The following is a 19,939-nucleotide window of genomic DNA, read 5'->3' as shown; positions in this document are numbered from 1 at the left end:
CATGTTATCTCATGCCAGACTCCCACTCAGATTGACAGAGTAAACATCTGCAGTATTCAAGCCATACTTGTACTTATTAAATCTTTTTCCCACTTCGCCTTTTCTCAAGAGCTGGAGGGATTTTGCTGTCTCCTTGCTATTTGTTTACCTGCTGAGTCTTTGTTTTAAATTTAGATTCAGACGTGCCATTGCCCTCTCATCCATTTTTATTTTTGTAGTCATGGTTCTAAGACAGCCTTTCTGTGCTTGAGGCCTTTAGCTCCTGTTCCCTTTCGGCCTGTCTTTGAAGGTGGGTGGTGTGGGTGTCACTTAGCTCAGCAGTTTGAAATGCTGCCTTTCCCACAGCTGTCCCATGCATGCTCTTATGTCAAATTTATGAATACCACGAAAAAGGCCCAAATCCTTAATTTACAGTGGTGAAGAAAACCTTTTTAAAACCCAACGCTAATCTTTTTGATATATGGAGAAAAAGCAGGCCTAGAGTTTGATTTATTCATGTTTTGCTGTTATGTCTCAATGAAAAAAACATCAATTTAAATCACTATTTCTACTTTTTATTTTCTTCACCTTTGAAAGTGATTTTGTTTCTCAGTGTTGTAGAAGCATGATTTGAGGATATAAAGAAGTCAATAAAACATTTGAAAACTGTTTTTTTTCTGACATTTCTAGAGTACAAAATATGTGCGAAGTCTTAAGATTTTCACTACTGATAGCTTTAAGTACCCTGTTTGTAGTTTCTTCAGCCTCTGACTGTTGTAAGTGGTTCAATTTTCTCAAATACATGCTGTTAAGACTTATGTAATCCTTTCACTCATGTCAATAGATGCTTGTGGGTGTTTAGAGACTGATTCCTAGAACATGACCTCAAGAGAAATTACCTTGTATTTGTATGTATTAATTTTTTTTCCCTTTTTATATTTTACTTCAAGAAGGATAGAACAATTAATTTGAATTGTTGATCAGGACATTTTAATTCTGGCCAGAAACTAATTTTATTTTAAAATATGTGCAGTAATTTCTAAGAGGAATTCAGCAGTGAAAAATAAAATGCTTTATTGGTAATGCTGACCTTCCTTTATGGATTTAGGCAAGTGGTATTCTGCTATTACAGGTTTGTAAAAAGGAAATTTGCATGTTGGGTTTCCTTGCTTCTCTAAAAGTCTGTAAAATAGAAAATCACTTTCAGCCTAATAATTTTTACCTGCTGTGCAAATCTACTTGTTCACGTTTTTGCATTTCCGTCATCATAAACCAAAATAATAGTCTTGAAAAAGCCTTAGAAGCTAAAGTGAAAAATGCAAAATGTTGCTGCTGCTGCTACTATTATGTAATGAACCTTTTTCTTCTCCTTCTTCACATGGTGAAGCAATTTTAGCACAATATTTAATAGACATGATAAAGCCAGCAAAGCTCTGGTGCCCTGTTGCTTTTTACATTTACTTAAAGATCATGTGCGTGGTTTGTTGTAAAAATTACTGCGATAATCCAAGAGAAGTAATTTCCAACACCTTGTTCTGCTACATTTCAGTTCAATGCACTAAGCATCCTTCTGTGTATGTTATGTGGAAACAAATCAACAGCAGTGACAGCTGCATTAGGGAAGAACATCTGGGAACTATAAGAACTGTGTAGATGTAGCCCATATTAAATGACTACATAAGCATTTAGGATTCTGCCAGAATTATGTTAAAATTACAAGATATGTTGCAAAGGAAAATTTGTGCAGGACAATCTTTCCTAGACATTAAAATTATGGCCAGGAATAACTAAAGTGAAATGCTAATTGGAATTTTAATAGTAGAATTCTATGGCTGAAGGCATTTTTGTTTAGTTTACATTTTATGCCATTGATTTTATGTAAAAAGTTTCATCTGTCCTAATAACTACTTACAGCAAAATCTACAGTTTATAGCAGAAACAAAAAGAGGTTGGTCCCTAGCCATTCATTGAGCAGTCCTCTGTCAACTGTTTTTTGCTTGACTTCTGCTGCTCAGAGGTAATCCTGAACTACCTTGTTCACCAGCATAGTGAGTAGTCTTTTCTTGTCAGTGACACAGGCCTTGAAGGAACTCTGTGCACTGATATCTTAAAACCTTTGATACTATGTGTTTAAAATATTCTTTAATTCAGTGTGATGATAGGTTTTGAAAATGCTTATCCACTGAATTATATGATGAATTAAACCTACAAATTCAAATGTCTGTGTTCACAGGGAGACTAGAATTGTAATAAGGTTTACATGATAAAATTCTGCCTTTGTTTGTCTTAAGCAAATACTATTTAAATTCAGAAAAACTTTTCTGGGGTGATTTTGTTCTTCAGAATAGGTGCTAAATGCTGAATAAATTTAAATGTGATGAGATGTATTCTTTTGTCACTCAGGTTTGTATTCTAAAATAATAGCTTATTCTTCTTAGCAGCTTCCTGAAATACATTATGATACAACATTCCACAAATATTAGCTCTGTCATTTAAAGACGTCAGTGTTGCCATGACAATTTAAACCCAAACTGATACATTTTATACAATCTATAGACTTTTTTTTCACAAATTTTTCAAGCAGATGCACTTTTATTAGCTTATATGGAAGTAACTCCAGCTATTATTGCGTTAGCAAGGAAGCAGGAAAAGCAGAAGTTCAATAGTTGCATACAAATTGGAACAAGAAAATAAGCAGAAAAGAAACAGTACCAAAAAGCTGAAAATAACCCACACTGGAACCACGCAGGTATCTTTTGTTCATCTGCTAATTGTGTTTAATAGAATTTCCCATTTCATCCATAAATTTCAAAAGAAATTTGAAGAGGGGAAAAAACGTATACTTGAGGTATTATACAAGTATAATCTCGATCATTAGGGGTTCTGTCTTTTAAGGTTTCCTTTCAGTATCACAATGATACTAAATTCTTTAGCAGGGTTTTTGTTTGAAGGGGCCACCCAAAAAGCAACTAGTAGCAACAGAGGGAGCAATAAGAGACACAACTTGCAGCAGGCTCGAGGTGGAGTGAGTAGGAAGCCAGCAGTGAATAAGACTCCAGGGGTTTTACTGTGGAATAAGAAAAAAGATTTGGTTTAAAATCAAGCTACGAGATACGGTTCCAGTGGCCTGAACATAGCTTGGCAGAAAAATGAGCCTGACCCTGGAGTGTATCTCGCAGAGATTTGCAAGAGTTACTTCAGAAGTAGCCCCATGCCATGGTGCCTGATGGCTTCACTAATGTAGCAAATAAAAAAGGGCTTCAATTATTTAGTAAACAGAATGTTATATAATGAAATAATTCATGTAATCTATTCATATTATTCATGGTAATTATCATGATAAGGATTTAATCAGAAAATACAACACTGTAATTTTTCCCTCTCTCAAATCATTCTAATTTATGCATAGTCAGATGCTGATTTCTTTCTAAACTCCTGTGCTGAATGGTTAGAGATCTCACCCCTTTCCTTGGGCTTTAGCCACATTTGTACTATATTTGAGCTGTCCAAATGAAAGCCCAGAGGGCTCCTGAGAGAAGTTTGGATGCCTTCCCTGACTGCTGTTTAAATGTTTGTGTATTACAGGCCTCTCTTGGCCAGGACAAGCACAGTTGTGATTCTTCTCTGTTGGTTAAAGGAAAACTGCATCCTGGTTGTGGAAAATCAGATGGATGGTGGCAATGACGTGGTTGCACAGTTATGCTATGAGATCTGGGAGGCCATGCCATTTTGCCTGGTGCTGAGCTGCCTTTGTGTCCTCTGGTTAGTCAGTGCTTGCCAAAAGAGAAGGGAAAGCTGGGAGAAAAGAGGGTGTATATGAAGGATGAATGTGGCAGATGAGCCCAGAATAAAGAAAAGTGAAGTAGGAAAAAGAAGACTGGGGATTGTAGAGCTGATCTGTCTTATGAACATATCAGTTCAGCACAGCTCTGGGCTTGGGTCAGATTCTGGTAGAAGCAAAGACATCAGGTGCATTGCCCTTATGGATACCTGAATTTCCTTTTTTAACTTTAGGTTATTCAATGATGTATTGTAGGACATCCAAACTTTAATAGATCAGAATGACTTCCTGTGTCTTTCTGATCCTGGAGCAGCAAGGGCAATACCAAACAATATCAATCATGGCGAGAGAACTAAATAGACAGCATCCAAAATGCATTGGCTTTCATGCTTAGCAGGTGTGATGCTGCACCTATGATTCAGAACAGCAGCTTTCAACAACCCTAATACATCAGCATAGTTCCTTCTTTGGATGTGTACTAGCTGTCTTTTGTATCGAAGAATGTATGTATGAAAGAAATCAGTTTTTAAATGATTACTTGCTTTCCTTCTGGCATTTTAGAGAATGATTTCTTCTTGTTCTTTCAATTCCCCTTTAACTTCTTTTTGAGAGATTCAGTTATAGCCGAATAATGCAATTGGCAGAACTCACTGGGAACCTTGTTGCACAAATAGAAGTATAAATGTTTTACAAGAGGGATGGAGCACATCTCCTATAAAGACAGGCTGAGAGAGCTGGGGTTGTTCAGCCTGGAGAAGAGAAGGCTCCAAGGAGACCGTATAACACCTTCCAGTACCTAAAGGGGGATTAGAAAAGAGAGAGAGAGCAACTTTTCACACAGGCAGATACAACAGGGGTTAATGGCCCCAAAAAGAAAGAGGGTAGATTTAGTTTAGTTATTTGGGAGAAATTCCTTACTTTGAGGGAAATCAGGCACTAGGACAGGTTGCCTAGAGAAGTTGTGGATGCCCCATCCCTGGAGCGTCCAAGACCAGGCTGGATGGGGCCCTGAGCAGCTTGGCTTAGAGGAAGGTGTCTCTTTAAAGTCTCTTTCAACCTAAACCATTGAATAGTTCTATGAACTGTTGGTCATGACTGTACCAGAAGAAACAAAATCTGGATTTTAGACAGCACCTACTTTATAAAAGTTTGCTAATTTGTATGTAAGAATTTTGCTTTGCATCCCAGATATCATGTTATACACAGCAATTTATCCATCTTGAAGAGAGGAATCTTCCAGGCTATTTAATAAGATGAATATTAATTCTATCACAATGGATTCTGTGGAGTGTTTTGAAAAGTACTGTTATTTAAAAGAAGTTGTGGAGGTTGTGTGTAACAAACGAGGAATTTCCATAACTACTTCCAAGTGCAAGCCGAGCAGAGTAGTAATGGTGTTCTGTGCTACGTGTGATACTCCTGATAGCCAAAATGTTGTGATTTACCCTCTTCCTTTCCTTTCTAGTCTGCCAACTGTCATGTTTCCTGTGTATTTCCATTCTCATGGCAGAATTTTTATTTAATAAAAATCCTAAACTTAATGCTTAGTAATAACAAAATGCTGCTATTCTCTAAGCAGTGCTTCTGCTGCAGGTCTAGCTTTACCTTATTAATGCTTTTATGACAGAAGAACAGAGACTTGATTTTAGACACCCATACCACTACATATTTTTTCTAAATCTCAGAAATCTCCTTTTTCTGTTAAATGTAGAATTACAGCATTACAATAAGACAGAAGAAGAATGGAGTTAAACTCTTGAACTGTTGATTTTAGTCTGCAGTGGCTTCCAGTAGGAAATGCACATAAGCAGTTAAGTGTATTATAGCTGAATAAAGTAATATTAAGGAGGCTCCTTCTCAGTTGTTTCATAAGAAAATTACTGAGCATATTTAAAACAAGGTTTTAGTCTGTGTTAGCAAACTGCAGTATTTGGGAAAAGCAAGAGCTTTTGTCTTTTTGGGGGAAAGTTACTTATTTTAATTTTTTTTTTTTTTTAATACCAGATTATCTACAGAAACTATGCCTGGGATATTTGAAAATATTTCTTTAATTTTGAGACTGTGCTTCAGTTATGATAGCATGCCTTCCAAATGCCTCCAGTTAACATTAGTCCTTTGCTACCCTAGTCAGTGTCCTAAAATGTATTAAGATTTGTTGTGGCATGCAAACAGGTGCACTCAGACTTGGTATTGAAGGCAAAGTCTGTTTGCTTCTGAAAATGGCTTAGTCCTGTTCCCTTGGTAAGAATAACTGTTGGCATATTTTCACAGAATGTGAATATGAAGTACAGAGTCATGGTCTAGTTATTTCACAAAAGATGATTTAATGGTAGTTGTAAAAGGGGAGGAGGAGGAGGAGAAGGGAGAGGATAAAATATATTATATAAATGGTATATGAAATTGTGCTTCTCTTTGAAGATAGCCAAAGTTATGTCAAGATAATATTGAAATACCAAACCCTTAATTTGTAATGGAATATAATAATATACTCTTCTCACTGCTGTCACATATCTATATTTTAATATCTGTGCTAAGATTGTGTATGACTGCTCTCCGGAGAGGTACCTGACGATTCCATCTGCAGCAGATGCCATATGAAAGGAAGAAATGCTACTGCTTATGTACTTTATGCTTTTTTTCTAGGAAGGAGGCTCTTTTGCAAAGAGCTAAGTATTTTTTCTTCCTACTTGATAAATGAGTTCAAGAAGTTCTGCATATCAAACAAGTGCAATTATTCTGCATATCTTTTCAGCTCATGGAAAAAACAGACAGAGATTACTACACTCTGGATGACATGTTTGTTTCCAAAGCAGCCAAGAGAGCACGCAGTGGGGAAGAGGAGGAAGTACAAAGAAGAAAAGCAATCCGTGAGCACCAGCAACTTGCTGCATGCATGGAAAAGTGCCCCTACTGCTTTGATAGCAGTGAACTTTCTAAACATCTTATTATTGCAATTGGCACCAAGGTAAGAAAATAGCAATTTAACACAAATGTAAAAATAAAACAGAAATTATGTTAGTGTTTAAAATTGGGAACAAAATTGCTTCTATGGAAGTATTTATTGTTCTGCATCTTACTTTCCTTGCTCTTTCAGTTGATTCCACAACTTCATCAAGGGTGAGGAGGAAAAAGATATAAACCTGTCATGAGTTTTAAAGCTAATCTTTGATGTCAAGACTTCATGTTTGTAGAAGACAAGAGTAATAATGAAAGATCTCAGTGCAGAGATTAGACTGTTGGTGGATTTGTGGAAGATTAAATCACACTTCATTGGAGGAAATTTGAAGTGGTGAAGAGCTGTGTCTTGATATCAAAGAAAATTAGGTGGAGAATTCATTTTTTTAAGCTTAGAATCCTTTGAAATAAACAGAAGTTTGGTTTGGAAGCCTTTCTGGTTCTGTTAATGCTTTTAAAAGTTGCATAAATATTTGGATTTATAACATCTGAAATACTTGAATATAGTCTTTTTTGTCTTTTTTTTCACTACAGTTTTCATTTATTATTGATGTTTTGATTTGATCTAAAACTCTTTATAGGTAAAGGAATTAGGTGCATAGATATGTTTTGAGGTACATTGCATTCCTTTTTTTAGAGTTTATATATATATATACACACACACACACACACACACACACACACACACACACATATATATATATATATATATATATATATATATAAATACAGATGCATATTTATGTGTATATAATCTGTGCTTATCTATCTAATAGCTAGATAAATATACAGGGTATCCTGGTCTTGGCTGGGATAGTTAGTTTTCTTCCCAACAGCTGATACAGTGCTGTGTTTTGGATTTATGTGAATAAGACACTGATGTTTTTAGTTGTTACTAAGTAGTGCTCAGGGGTTCTTCTGCCTCTCACACTGCCCCACCAGTGAGAAAGCAGGAGGGGCACAAGAATTTGAGAGGGGACACAGTCAGGACAGCTGACCCTAATTGACCTAAGGGATATTACAGACCATGTGACATCATGCTCGGTGGATAAACTTGGGGAAAAGTTGACCATGGGTCAGTGCTTGGGAAGTGGCTGAGCAACAGTTTGTGGGTGGTGAGCAATTGTACATGACAAGTGATTGTACATCACTTGTTTTGTATGTTGTTGTTATCATCATTGTTATTTAATTTCCTGTCCTTATAAACTATCTTTTTTCAACCCACCAATTCTACTTTTTTTTTCTGGATTCTGAACCCCAATCCCACTGGGAACAGGGAGGGAGTGAACAGCTGTGTGATGTCTAGCTGCCTGCCAGGTTAAACCATGACATGGAGTACACAGTACACAACTTATTTATATATATATGTGTGTGTGTGTGTGTGTGTGTATATACACACACACACACACACACACACACACATATATATACATATTATTAAAAATGCATACAGCTATGTATCTATATTAAAACATACTGGAATGCACTGAACAGTATGATTTCATAGCAGCTATGATACCAGTTGGTTTATAAGTTTGATATTACTGCCTTGGTGGTGGAACTGCTCTCTGTATTCTACTGGTACATTTGATCTACTGGTGGATAATGGGCCCTTTTGAAAAGCACTAAAATTGCTAATACCTTGCTGCAGTTAGTAGCTAATGGCTTCTGTTGGTTTGAATTTAGCAAATAATCAATTTCTTAGCTCAGCAATGGGAAGGTCTTTAATGTTGGAAAACTGGGCACTTGATTTTTTTGTTTGCTTTTCCTAGGTGTACTTGTCTTTACCAAGCAGCCAATCCCTTACTGAAGGTCACTGTCTGATAGCCCCTCTACAGCACCATACTGCAGCCACTCTTTTGGATGAAGACATCTGGGAAGAAATCCAGGTCTGCTGAGAAACTGTCTCCTGTTCTAACACTTTTGTAAAATAATTCTGTTGTGGATAATAACATCCTTGTCATAAGTATGTATTTGCATAATTTGCAGTCTGGCAGCTCTGTTCTGATTCCACTAAGGGGCAGAACATTCTCACATTGTGGATGAAAATTAGTGGTCAAATATTAACAGGAGAGAGAGGCAGGGTAAATACTGAAGCAAATTTTCAATTTTTAAGCACTAGAAGAAGTTTCCTGGAATGCTGCAGAACGTGCATCCTTGGAGGTCTTTGAAACCATGTTAGAGGAATGTCTATTGGAAATGAAGAAGGTACTGCTGATCCCTTGCAGAAAGTAGAATAACTGGCTTCATAGGATTTTCTTGGGTGTGCCAAGGAAAATAAACGAATTGTCAGAACAGGCAGATCACTTTACATGAAATACAAATATGTTTTTTACATATCTACATTTTTTAATCTGTTTTTGGGTGGATATTAATTAAAAGAGCGCTATCTTACTCTTAAAATCAATGAGATCCCTGTTCAAATCCAATTTTGTATCTTTTTAAAAAAGAATTATTAAAATAAAGTGCCAAGCATATTGTTGTGCTTTCCAAGTCTCTTATGAAGACATTTTGAAGTTTTTGACTTCTGTTTTCTTTGGAGGTGGAAAGTCAAGGGAGATATGTAACAAGCTTCTGCCTAAGAGATTGACAGTGTCAGTCCCCTATCCTGCCATCAGGATTATTACAAGGGGAAAACAATTCACCACCTCTTAAATGTAACTATTGGAGACTATATCAGTCTAGAAAAACATTTCATTTTTGTAGTTGCTGACATTTAAAACCAGCATCATTTATAAGTTTGTAATAATTTAAATAATGTTGGTCTTGCCTCAGGTGTGGCAGATGGATTCCCTGACTTTTGAAATTTGCTCCCCACATTGAGTCTCATGTCTGGTGTTGTTTCATATAGTAAATTATGCTCCCTTCCAGTCAGAAGGAAAAGGAGGTCTCTTGCATATGACAGACATGCATAAGAAAGTTAGATAAGAAGCAAATAAGTGCAACAAGTAGGATCAGGAAGAACAAAAAAGCATGCAGAAAAGGGATTACTATATTTATCCTTGATCTTCTGTTTACCCTAATCTCTTAACTAAACAATTATTAATTTTAAATTGTATGAGAAAAAAATAGAATAATGAAAAGATAAGCAAATGCAGTCCCTGTCTTCAACATTAGTCTATTACTTGTTAGAAAAGGCATTTAGTTGATAAAACCATTAGTCTTTGATCTTGTCAATATATTCATAGACAGAATATAGATATTCTTAGATATTTCTTTGCAGTGAAGTATTTTGAAAAGTGATGGATACATGACTTTTTTTTTCCCTCAACATGTATGTATTGCAGAAGGAGGAGTCTGGAAAACTTCAGCAAGAGTATAAGCAGACAGCCAATGACTAACTAACTTTCTGATGCCAGAGACATATTTTTTATTACTGTTGAAGGGAAAAAAATTACCACACTTTAAGTATTCACAAAATGTTGTATGAAGTATGTGTTTTAGCTAACTTTTTTTGCTCGTTTTTTTTTTTTAAGGATATATTGGAGTAAAGCAAAAAGAGTTCCTTTATGCTGTATGCCTTCAAGCTCTTGAATTTAACATATTGTGTAGTTTAGACACTGATGTACTCACTTGCCAAAGCAAATATGCATGGAATATTTTTAACATGAAAAGATAGAAATCTTTACACATTCTGTGTTGACTGAACTGTTGCATGTATTAATGTTGTGTAAAGCCAAGCCTTCTTGTTTCCCTTTATGGATGGTTTTCTCCTTTCTGGTGCTAATTATTCTTGATGCTTTGGCCTGCTCAGAATTTGGAGGAAAGGTCCAGTGTATTTAAAAACAAGAAAATGCAACTGGGGAAAGTTAGCTAACATCTGCTGATATTCTAGGCTTTTTGGTGGATTTGTTATTTCAGTTGATACTGCAGGGTAGCACTTGTAAGTCATAGTCTTTCTCAACCTTTGGTATCTCACCACATTGCTTGCTTCAGTGTGTTTCACAAGTAGAGGTCTGGTGGCTGGAGTGACAAGGAGAAGACAAAAAGTTGTTAATCCAGAGTAGCTTGTCACTCTGTGCTGTAGAGTCCCATATCAGTCATAGAACACTGGGCAGTGTCTTCTGGCTGTAATTCATCAGTTACTTTAGGGGAATGATAGTAGCATTCTCCTGACACAGCATTAGTGAGGAAAAATTCAGGGCACAAGGGCCTGCTTTGAAGAGCTTAAATGCCTAGCTTAAATATATATTTGCGTCTTAGACTTTTAGTTTGATTCATACTGAGCAAGATGGCAAAAGGATGGAGAGCTCAATTTCTAGTCCTGTTGCATTGAAAACCTGGTAGTGATTTGTTTTCCTTCTATTTTACTTCAGTACTTGCTGATGTTGCTGATGTGTATTTGTTTATGTATGTTGGATTCATCAACTCTCCATTTACATTAAGATAGGAATCTTAAACATTTAGGTGGGATTTGCCTTTTAATGGTGCTGTTTGTACTTCTGAGTATTGTTAATTGGGAAAAAATATCAGCGCAAAAAGGACTACCTATGGATTATGTGAATCTTAGGGCTATGACACCTTGGTCTATGAGGTTCCTAGAGTTTCAGTGATCTCTTGGTTTGCGCTTGGAATGGTATAGAAGCACATGTAAGACAAAAGTCTTCATTTTTAAAAAGCATTTTTCAAGATCTTGAGAAACCTTCAGAAATATTCTCCCTATCAGAAAGTTAGATCTTTTGTGCGCTTGAAAATTAGTTTGAATGACTCTCAGAAATCATCCCTTGTTCTTGATAATTTGTTTAGCATCTGAACACAGTAAGCTATAGAGTGATGCTTTTGCATATCTTGGAAGCAAATGCCAACTGTCAAGAGCCAGGGAACAGCCAGAGCCAGCTGCTCTGTAGGAAAGCAAGTCAGGGGTTCAAGGTGATGGGCGAGACAGGTGGGGGAGGTCATCTCATTGACAAGGCACACTCCCATGGTACCAGGCCAGGAGTGTTCCTGTGGCAGTAGGCAAGGTCATCCATGGCCCTGTGATGGCCAGGCAGGTTTACAGTGATGACTTAGGTCTGAGATGAAGTCAGGGCCAAGAACTGCCAGGTACTGGCTGGGCACAGGCATTGCTGAAACAGCTCAGGCAAGGACCAAAAGAGACAGCCTGGGCTTAATTGCAGCTCCTGAGTGACAGGGGCCCAGGCCCACACTTCTCACCACTCTTTAATACCCATCTCTTCCTGCTGGACCTGATCCAGTTCACAACTGAAGTGCATCAGAGCTTCCCACCTGCACAGGCAGCCACAGCCCCAGCAGGTAGGGCCCATCCCCTGCAGGGCCTTTTGGGTGTGTGCCGGACCCTGACACTGGAGCTTTCAGAATTGTTAACTGAAATACACTTTGAGTAGGTGCATTACCTTCTTAGGAACTGCAGGCTTCAGACCTACTGTTAAAGCCATGTTGTTTTATGGAGCACTACAGTTAAGTTCAACATAGTTCCAATTTCAGCTGTAAAAATATGTAGTATTTATTAAAACTAAGTTTGTAGTGTTAATTATATTGTGTGTTTCAAAATAGTTTCCTAGACTTCCAATGTTTTTATCATAGGAAATATAGTTAATCTTAAATTAGTAAATAATACAGAATTTTCCTAGTATGATTGCTACTGTTTTCTATTTTATTGTTAGTTTATTGCAAATATAAAATGCTAGTGAAATAATACATTATATCTGAAAGTTCTGCAAAGTTAGTTTAAATAACACATTTTTTTTTCTTTAAATAGATGTTCCGAAATGCATTGGTGAAAATGTTTGAAGCTAAAGACTTGGACTGTGTGTTCCTAGAAACAAACATGAGTATGAAGAAGAGGTATCATATGGTATATGAATGCATTCCTCTTCCAAAAGAAGTAGGAGATATGGCTCCAATCTATTTTAAGGTAAATAAAAATGTTTTTTTATGAAGTAATTTGAATGAATATATCCTAATTCATCTATTTCTGGATTTTTTTTTTTTATATTCAAGTGCTGTTTTTGAAAATATATATTCTTTGATCCTTCTTCTGGTCCATTCTTTGCTAATACTCCTTGATTTTAAAATAAGCAGTGTGAAATAATTCAGTTTTTCAAGTAGTCAGTGGAAGAGCTGTTTGTCATTGAGCATTTGTCCAAAGTCTGACTGCACTGAAAATACTAGAAGATGACAGAATTGTAGCCTATTGAAGTACTTTTAAGGATTGCAAAACTTCTTACTTGAGTCTTGTACTATAAACTTAAAACACAATATTTGTGCCTTGGCAAGCATTAAATGAGAAAATAACGTTAGCTACTTTAAGAAATACCAATGTAGATATTGTTTCATCCCCATTTTATTTCAGTAAGCCCAAATTTAACATGTGTCTTAGGCCTCTGATGAGCGTTCTACAGCATGATAGATATTTCTTCTACAGCTTTTCTAGTCTCTTTCTCATGACCTTTCAAGAAAAGGTTCATTGAGGCTTTTGCCTGGAACTGAGTCCTTTCAGCTTTCAGCAACTGACTCATTATTTGCCTTTCATAAGTAAATTATTTTATTTGATTTTTGAAATACTGTTTATGCTTTCTGGAAATAATGTGATTAGGTTTTGATGAAGTGGGGCAGCAGTATGGTGAACAACAATACAATAATTTTACCACATTTGAAACCCTCCACCTGTCAGATCTGACTGCTGTGCTTCAGGTGCTGGTAAAACTTGTGTTTTCTTTGAATACTCAGGGAAAGAGAAAGAACAAGATTTAATGCAATGTAATTTATTTCGGAAGTATCTACCATTAAAATGTAGAGCAAATGAAATTTAAAGGTACCTACCCTACACTATACCCAATTCTATACTGTGGGGAATAGAGTCATCTTTGGGTTATTAAGGGCAATCATCCTTCCAAGCTGGACTCTTCTCTTAGTGTTTAAAAGAGAAAGCAAGCTAATTTAATGTAATGAATTCATAAGAGGTTTTGTATGGGGTGAGTAAAAAGAGAATGTGAACTTTTATTTGAAACTTGTCTCAAGCAAAACTTAAAATAAAAAAGAAATAGAGGTTATGAGTTGGGTGAGTCTGAATATACTTTGTCTTTATAAAGTAGCTTGTGGAAATGAGAAAGGTTACCAAAAAATAAAGTTACTTTGTTAAGAAGTAATTGTTACTTGCAGTACTACAATGTACTTCACTGCAGTTAGTTCTTAGTTTGCCATATGAAGGACTGTTTTCACCTTCAGATAAAATCATTTTACAGAAAGCTATAATGGAGTCTGATGAAGAGTGGTCCATGAACAAGAAGTTAATTGATCTTTCTTCAAAAGATATTCGGAAATCTGTAAGTAATGAAGTGTTTTGTGTCCTGAATTTATCATCAAATTCTTCTAACATTTTTCCATTATTAACTGTTTCAAAGAGAGAAGAAAGGGAACACAATTAGATTAGTGCATCAGAAGATGGCATAGGTATGAGGAGAATTACCAGTCTGCACTCTTAACTGACATTAGGGAAAAGATTCCCATTTATTTCCACACTTGGTGGACTAAGCTGCCAGCATTAGTTGAGAACAAAGCTGACACTTTAAGGACATGTACTGGCATATTTTTCTTGATTAACTTTAAGAATTAAGGTAGATCAAAGATTTGCAAATTACTTTCCTGGAACAAATATGATTTGTCCTTTTCATTAACCTAGAACAGCTGTTTGTGTTGCTAAATTTATTAAATGAGAATATAAATAACATTATGATTCTTTTTTTTGTAAAACAAGGGAACAGTACCCTCTCTGTCTCCTGGATACTGAGATGAAACATCTTTATATAAACAAATCTTAGAGGAATAGTGCTGAATTGGTTAGGTTCAAAGATTGTTCTGTCATTTTAATATTGAGGTGGAAGATGTGTGTTATATAGCCATACAGTTTTGTGACTATTATATATTTACTGAAGGTAGACCGGTTTTTCTGATTAAGTCAGGACAGTTCTTTACATTACTACAATGTATCTGAACATAAATTGTTGCACAGTTGTGTGATTTTAACATTATTGTTGGGTAAGAAATGTCTGTAGGCTTCAGGAAGATTGCAGAGTGTGGCTTAGGGACTGAGCTGAGGTTTGGGAATTTGGGGAGTTGTATTAGGAGATGTTAGTACCTGGCTGGAAGGTCAGACATGGCTGAGACATCACCTAGTGGGTGGGTTGTGTGCATAAATTGTGAGAAATGAGACAAAGCTGACCTTTTCTTTAAGGTGTCACCTGCCAACCCATTTTCCCTTATTTAATGATTTTTTTGTAAAGTCTGTTTAATGTGTTAAATGGTTCTTGCAATGCTACATTGCTCCTCTGTATTAAATCTTAATTATTTTTAGAGTCAGTATTTTAAGCAATATATAGGACACGCCTCCTGAATGTTGTATGGTTATTTGGACTGTAGGAGAGACAATACTTACACATTGGAGGCTTTGTAGATCTTACCTGTAAAGAAACGTCCTCAACAATTAGAGGAGTGAAAAAGAACTTGTTTCAGTGAAACAGCAGAAATTAGTTGCAGTACTGTATCAATAAATAGATCCACTTCTGTTAGACTGAAGGGTCTTTGTTGTGGCAGATAGCCAGCATCTCCCCTGCAGGCTGACAGAATTATTGTCTTGATTTGGCAAGTTAAGGATAATATTTGTCCATTTACATAGAGGGGGTTTCTAGTAATTTATTGTCCAAAAGGGTGTTTCCCCTTCCTCCTGAGTGTCAGTTTTTTTTCACTGGGTAAATATTTCCTATTACCATAGGAATATTGTCCAAAGTCAACATCTTTAATAAATGCAGCTTGCTATTGGTTGTCTTAAAATTTCTGCTAAACTTACGTAATTCAGAGATGTGGAGTCAGGGAGGCATTTGCCCACTGTGCACACTGCTGCCAGGTGTCCCCATCTCTTACCTGCTATTCCAGCTGTGGCCTCTGGAGCTTCTGCCACCCAGTCATCCTCTCATCAGTGTCTTGTTGTCCAGTTGCTGTATATTTACCTGTTTGCTTTACTGTTTCTCTGTTGCAATTTTATCCTACATGTAGTTGGTTTGAAAGGTAGTTTAAAATAAGACATGATATTACTAACTGCAAAACCATGTTAAAATTCATTCTCCTGTGTGGAGGTTGACTAAATGCCAGAAATGTTTGCTAAACATCTGAAAATGTGTTTTTGCATTTGTAGGTTCCTAAAGGGTTGCCGTACTTTTCTGTGGACTTTGGCCTTCAGGGAGGATTTGCTCATGTGATTGAAGATCACCACAATTTCCCTCATTACTTTGGAAAGGTATCGTTATGTAAAAGATTAATTTACCAATTATAGTCTATTTTGGAAAATTTAAGTAATTAAACCAAGATGCTGCGAGAACAGTTACTTTGATGTACCCTATCTCAGTTTATTATCTGTCTTTTCTTGATGAGTCATTGTAACTTGGCTTGTTGAATGAAGTAGTTGATTTTTTTCACTAGCTGATACTGAGATTGTGATTCTAAATTTGTATTTCTTTTCATTTGATCTGAACTGCTGATATTTGACATTACGGGTATATAATCTTATAGATGGAAAATACTTGCATCTACTTAAGAATTTTCATGGGCATAATATTGATACATAGGTGCATTGACACCCAGTTGTATAAATAAGTGTGCATACACATACAGATTTACAGACAACTCCTACTAAAATCCTCGTGTGGTTAAATTGCTACTCATTTTACACTTATTGTGTAAAATGTATCTACAGGGAGAGATGTAATAAATTCTTCCTTTCTCTACTATGTCACAGAAAGCATTTTTTTGGAAGAGTCAGAGTTGCAAAAACATGAAGAGTTGGGGAGAAATATAACTTAACTTAGTCACAAATGCACTAATGCATTAACAGTCTTGCAATGTTAGGATACTTAAGAAGTACATCAGTGTGCTGTGCTTACAAGAATTTTGCTGCAGCAACCATCTAACTACTGTTCTGTGTTTAAATTGGTATATTTTTCAGAATTTCAAGTTTTAATTAGCACTTGAAGAAAATGGACAATCTCATAATTTGAAAACGCATATTTCTTTATTCTGTGATAAGATAGTGTTAAGTAATACGGTAGTTTTACATTTATCGTTATCTATCTTAATTTTACTTGCAAAGGAGATTATTGGTGGCATGCTGGACTTGGAACCACGGCTCTGGAGAAAAGGAATCAAACAGAACTTTGAGGAGCAGAGGAAAAAGGTGTTGCAGTTTGCACAGTGGTGGAAACCATATGACTTCACCAAAAAGAAAGAATGAGAACAACCTGGAGTCAAGGACTATATAAGCCATGCATTACACTAAAGGATACTTCAGATATTAAGAATAACACCCATTTGTTATGTGTGGTTAATATATTTTGAAAATATAGAATATTGTTTAATTGCTGATGATCTGTTTCTGTTTTGGACACTGGATCACATGTACCTACAAGCCTGAGAAACCAGATTTGTACAGTGAGTTTAGTTTTTCCTTTTTCAGCTGAGCCAAAAGGATAATATCCATGTGGCCATTTGAGTTCTTAAAAATGTAACTTTTGCTTTTGGAGTTTTTATAATCTTTGAGACAACTGATATTTTTTATATTGTATTAAGCCAGTGCTTAATTATCATGGTGAACTTTTGTCAAAAATGTTGTACATTTTAAGAACATTTTGATTAATACAAATACATTGCTACAGAAGTAAATTATACAGAAAATAGTCTTCTGATTTTGTGTCCTTGAGGTCATTGCAGTAACACAAGCATTCACGAAGAATATGATTGATAAATCTTCTGTTGCCCCCCTGCACAAGAATGAATGCAAATTTTTGTACTTTCTTCCAATATGAAGTAGTGTTTTTCAAGCACAAAGGATAATGAGACAGTCCCTAGCCGATGGCAAATGACAGCTTTAATAGTAACAGTTATTTTTCGTAACAGCAAAAGAAGAATCTCAAGGGAAAATGCTCCCTGATGGCCAGCAAAGAAGAAAATCATCACAGGGATCTCCTCAGGTGACTCTTTTCCCCTGGGTGTCCCCTCTTATGCCACAGGTGATTTTTGGTAACACTTTGCCCTAATAGTTTTCATCAAGCCCAGCTCAAAATCCCTGATTGTTTTTTCTGCTTGTGATGCTGTTAGAACTGGTTGAAGCACACTCTGACCAGAGGCAAGAGCTGCATGTTAATTGATTGTTGAGCATGGATGTTGCTAGGAAATGCCTGCATGCTGTTTCAAGGACTGCTTTCCACCATTTATTTGCTAGATTTATTTTTTTTCTTTTGTGTAAAAGAGGGTAGGGAAGTGTGAGGTAGGGAAAGGATGATTCTTGCATCAGTGTCCACCACTTCCTATGGAAACTCTGACATAGCAGGCTTGGACTTTGCAGGTAGGGAGCTGGAGAACAATGAGAACAGGAGATAAGGAGAGAAGGACATGGATAGAAACATTACAGCAGCAGAAGGAAAAGGATGCAGACTTGTGAACAGAGGGAAAGCTGCAAATGGTGGAAGGCCCTTGGCATAGGAGAGGTTAAGGCTTTGTGTAATTGTCTCAAAGTGCTTCCTGTCCTTTTCCTGCTGAACTGTTGCTCTGTACAGCTCTGTTAACTTTATGAACTGCTTAGATTAAGAAATGGATACTAAATAATAGAGGGTTGGAGAAGTGTTTATTTATAGACTCTTGGTGGTCTTTTGCAGCTTTGCTGAAGATCTGGTGCTTTCCCCGTCCTACCCCACTGCCACATTTTGACAAATATGTCTGGTAGAGATAGGAATCTGCTGTGTTGTGAATTATTTTCTGTAGGATCTTTGTCAATTGGTGCCAGTGCAAGAGAAGTAACTTAAAAGTACGCTTTGATGATGATTGTAGTGATCTAATGTCTGATTTACACTGTGTTCACCATCAAGCTGTGGATAAAAGGGACAGTTCTGCTGTTCTCCTTGGGCTATTGGGAAGACTGCTTAGCAAACAGGATGTGAAATAGTAACTGCTAGTAGTTGCTTAGAATGTAGCAATGCTGAAACAAATTTAGATAAAGCACAGTCTTTGGTGGTGTAAAGCATGACTAAAAATTGCTTTCTCTGAAAGCATATGTAGCTTCCAGTCTCATCTGCCTCCTGGGGTGATAGCTGGAAGCAGCAGAGGTGGTTGTCTTTTAAGGCTGTGGAAAAGTCTTTATCTAATGCTGTGCTAGAAATGCAATTATTGTGACATCACTTCTCTCAGAATTTGTGTTCCTCAAGGGAAGTGCTATGTTTCACAAAGAATATCCAGCTTGTATGTAGAAAAGTCCTCTGACCCATGGTCCATGCATATTTTATTATTCTGCTTTCAGCAAAACTGCAAAACTACAAAACTACTGGTATTGTTTGGAAAGGACTCTGAAATATGGGATAAGAGTAACTGAAGCTAATGATACAGGAAAATGTTTCTTACCCTTTTAGAAGTTTTCAGAATTGGAGACTGTTTATCACATACACTGAGAATAGTATCTTGTCGTAATTGGTCACAGACCAGAAAAGCATATTGTCAGGTTAAACTGTTTCTCCTCATAAGTAAGTATCTCTAAATATTCATGAGGCTGTGACAGTAAACACAGCTTGTTAGGGAACTTTTGGAAGGCATGGTATGCTTAGACTTCAGTCCTTACTCTTATAAATACTAAAAAATTTTAAATAGATCTCTTTCTTCTGGAGGAATACCCAATGACTAAGCTCTTTAGCAATAAGAGATAGGAAAATATTAATTCAGGCATCTTTAGGGGAAGCAGGGAGTGGAAGCTTGATTTCTTATGTTGTTATAAATGTGCTTCTATGTACTCTTTTGTGTGACCAGGGAAGAGAAGGCTCTTCTTTCTTCAAGTGAATCTACATGTGTGATTTAACAGGTATTGGATTGTATCCATGTCTTGCCCTGTGTTACAAGAAGATTTTGTAATATGTGCTGCGACTCTTCTGAAAGGAAAACATGTTAAAATTAATAGTAATTCACATGGCAGGTCACCAGTCTCTTGAAATCTCATGAAAGAAGAAAGATTTTGCTGTATCCTCTGAGAGTTCTTTCTTAGGTTGAGATTTCTTCAGCATTTCCTGTTTTCTGCATTTGTCATTTTATCATTAAAGTATGTTTTTCTAATTGACTACAGGTAAAAAGTCGTAGAAACACAGGCTGCTATACTCTTGCTTTAAGCGTAGCTGTTTTGTAAACTGGATCTTTAATATCCTGGGTAAACTAGGACTAGATACTAGAGTACAAAAC

At 36.4% G+C, this 19,939-nt stretch overlaps 1 protein-coding gene across 2 annotated transcripts in view; it reads left to right on the top strand.

The window, feature by feature from the left end:
• CWF19L2 (CWF19 like cell cycle control factor 2) overlaps positions 1-17,400 on the top strand; it is a 59,137-nt gene extending 41,737 nt beyond the window's left edge. The window contains exons 13-18 of one of the 2 annotated variants that reach the window (XM_032747780.3): positions 6,513-6,725; positions 8,488-8,604; positions 12,435-12,590; positions 13,921-14,001; positions 15,867-15,968; positions 16,818-17,400. In XM_032747780.3, coding sequence (XP_032603671.3) covers positions 6,513-6,725; positions 8,488-8,604; positions 12,435-12,590; positions 13,921-14,001; positions 15,867-15,968; positions 16,818-16,958 — 810 coding nt within the window. In that variant the 3' untranslated portion in view covers positions 16,959-17,400. The remainder of the gene's footprint in view (positions 1-6,512; positions 6,726-8,487; positions 8,605-12,434; positions 12,591-13,920; positions 14,002-15,866; positions 15,969-16,817) is intronic. The other variant, XM_072927560.1, reaches the window with a different exon arrangement.
• The last annotated feature ends 2,539 nt before the right edge of the window (positions 17,401-19,939 follow it).

Source organism: Taeniopygia guttata, chromosome 1 (assembly GCF_048771995.1).
Source record: "Taeniopygia guttata chromosome 1, bTaeGut7.mat, whole genome shotgun sequence".
Lineage (NCBI taxonomy): Eukaryota > Metazoa > Chordata > Aves > Passeriformes > Estrildidae > Taeniopygia > Taeniopygia guttata.
The sequence above is the reverse complement of the archived record's forward strand: the minus strand, read 5'-3'. Positions and strand labels throughout refer to the sequence as shown.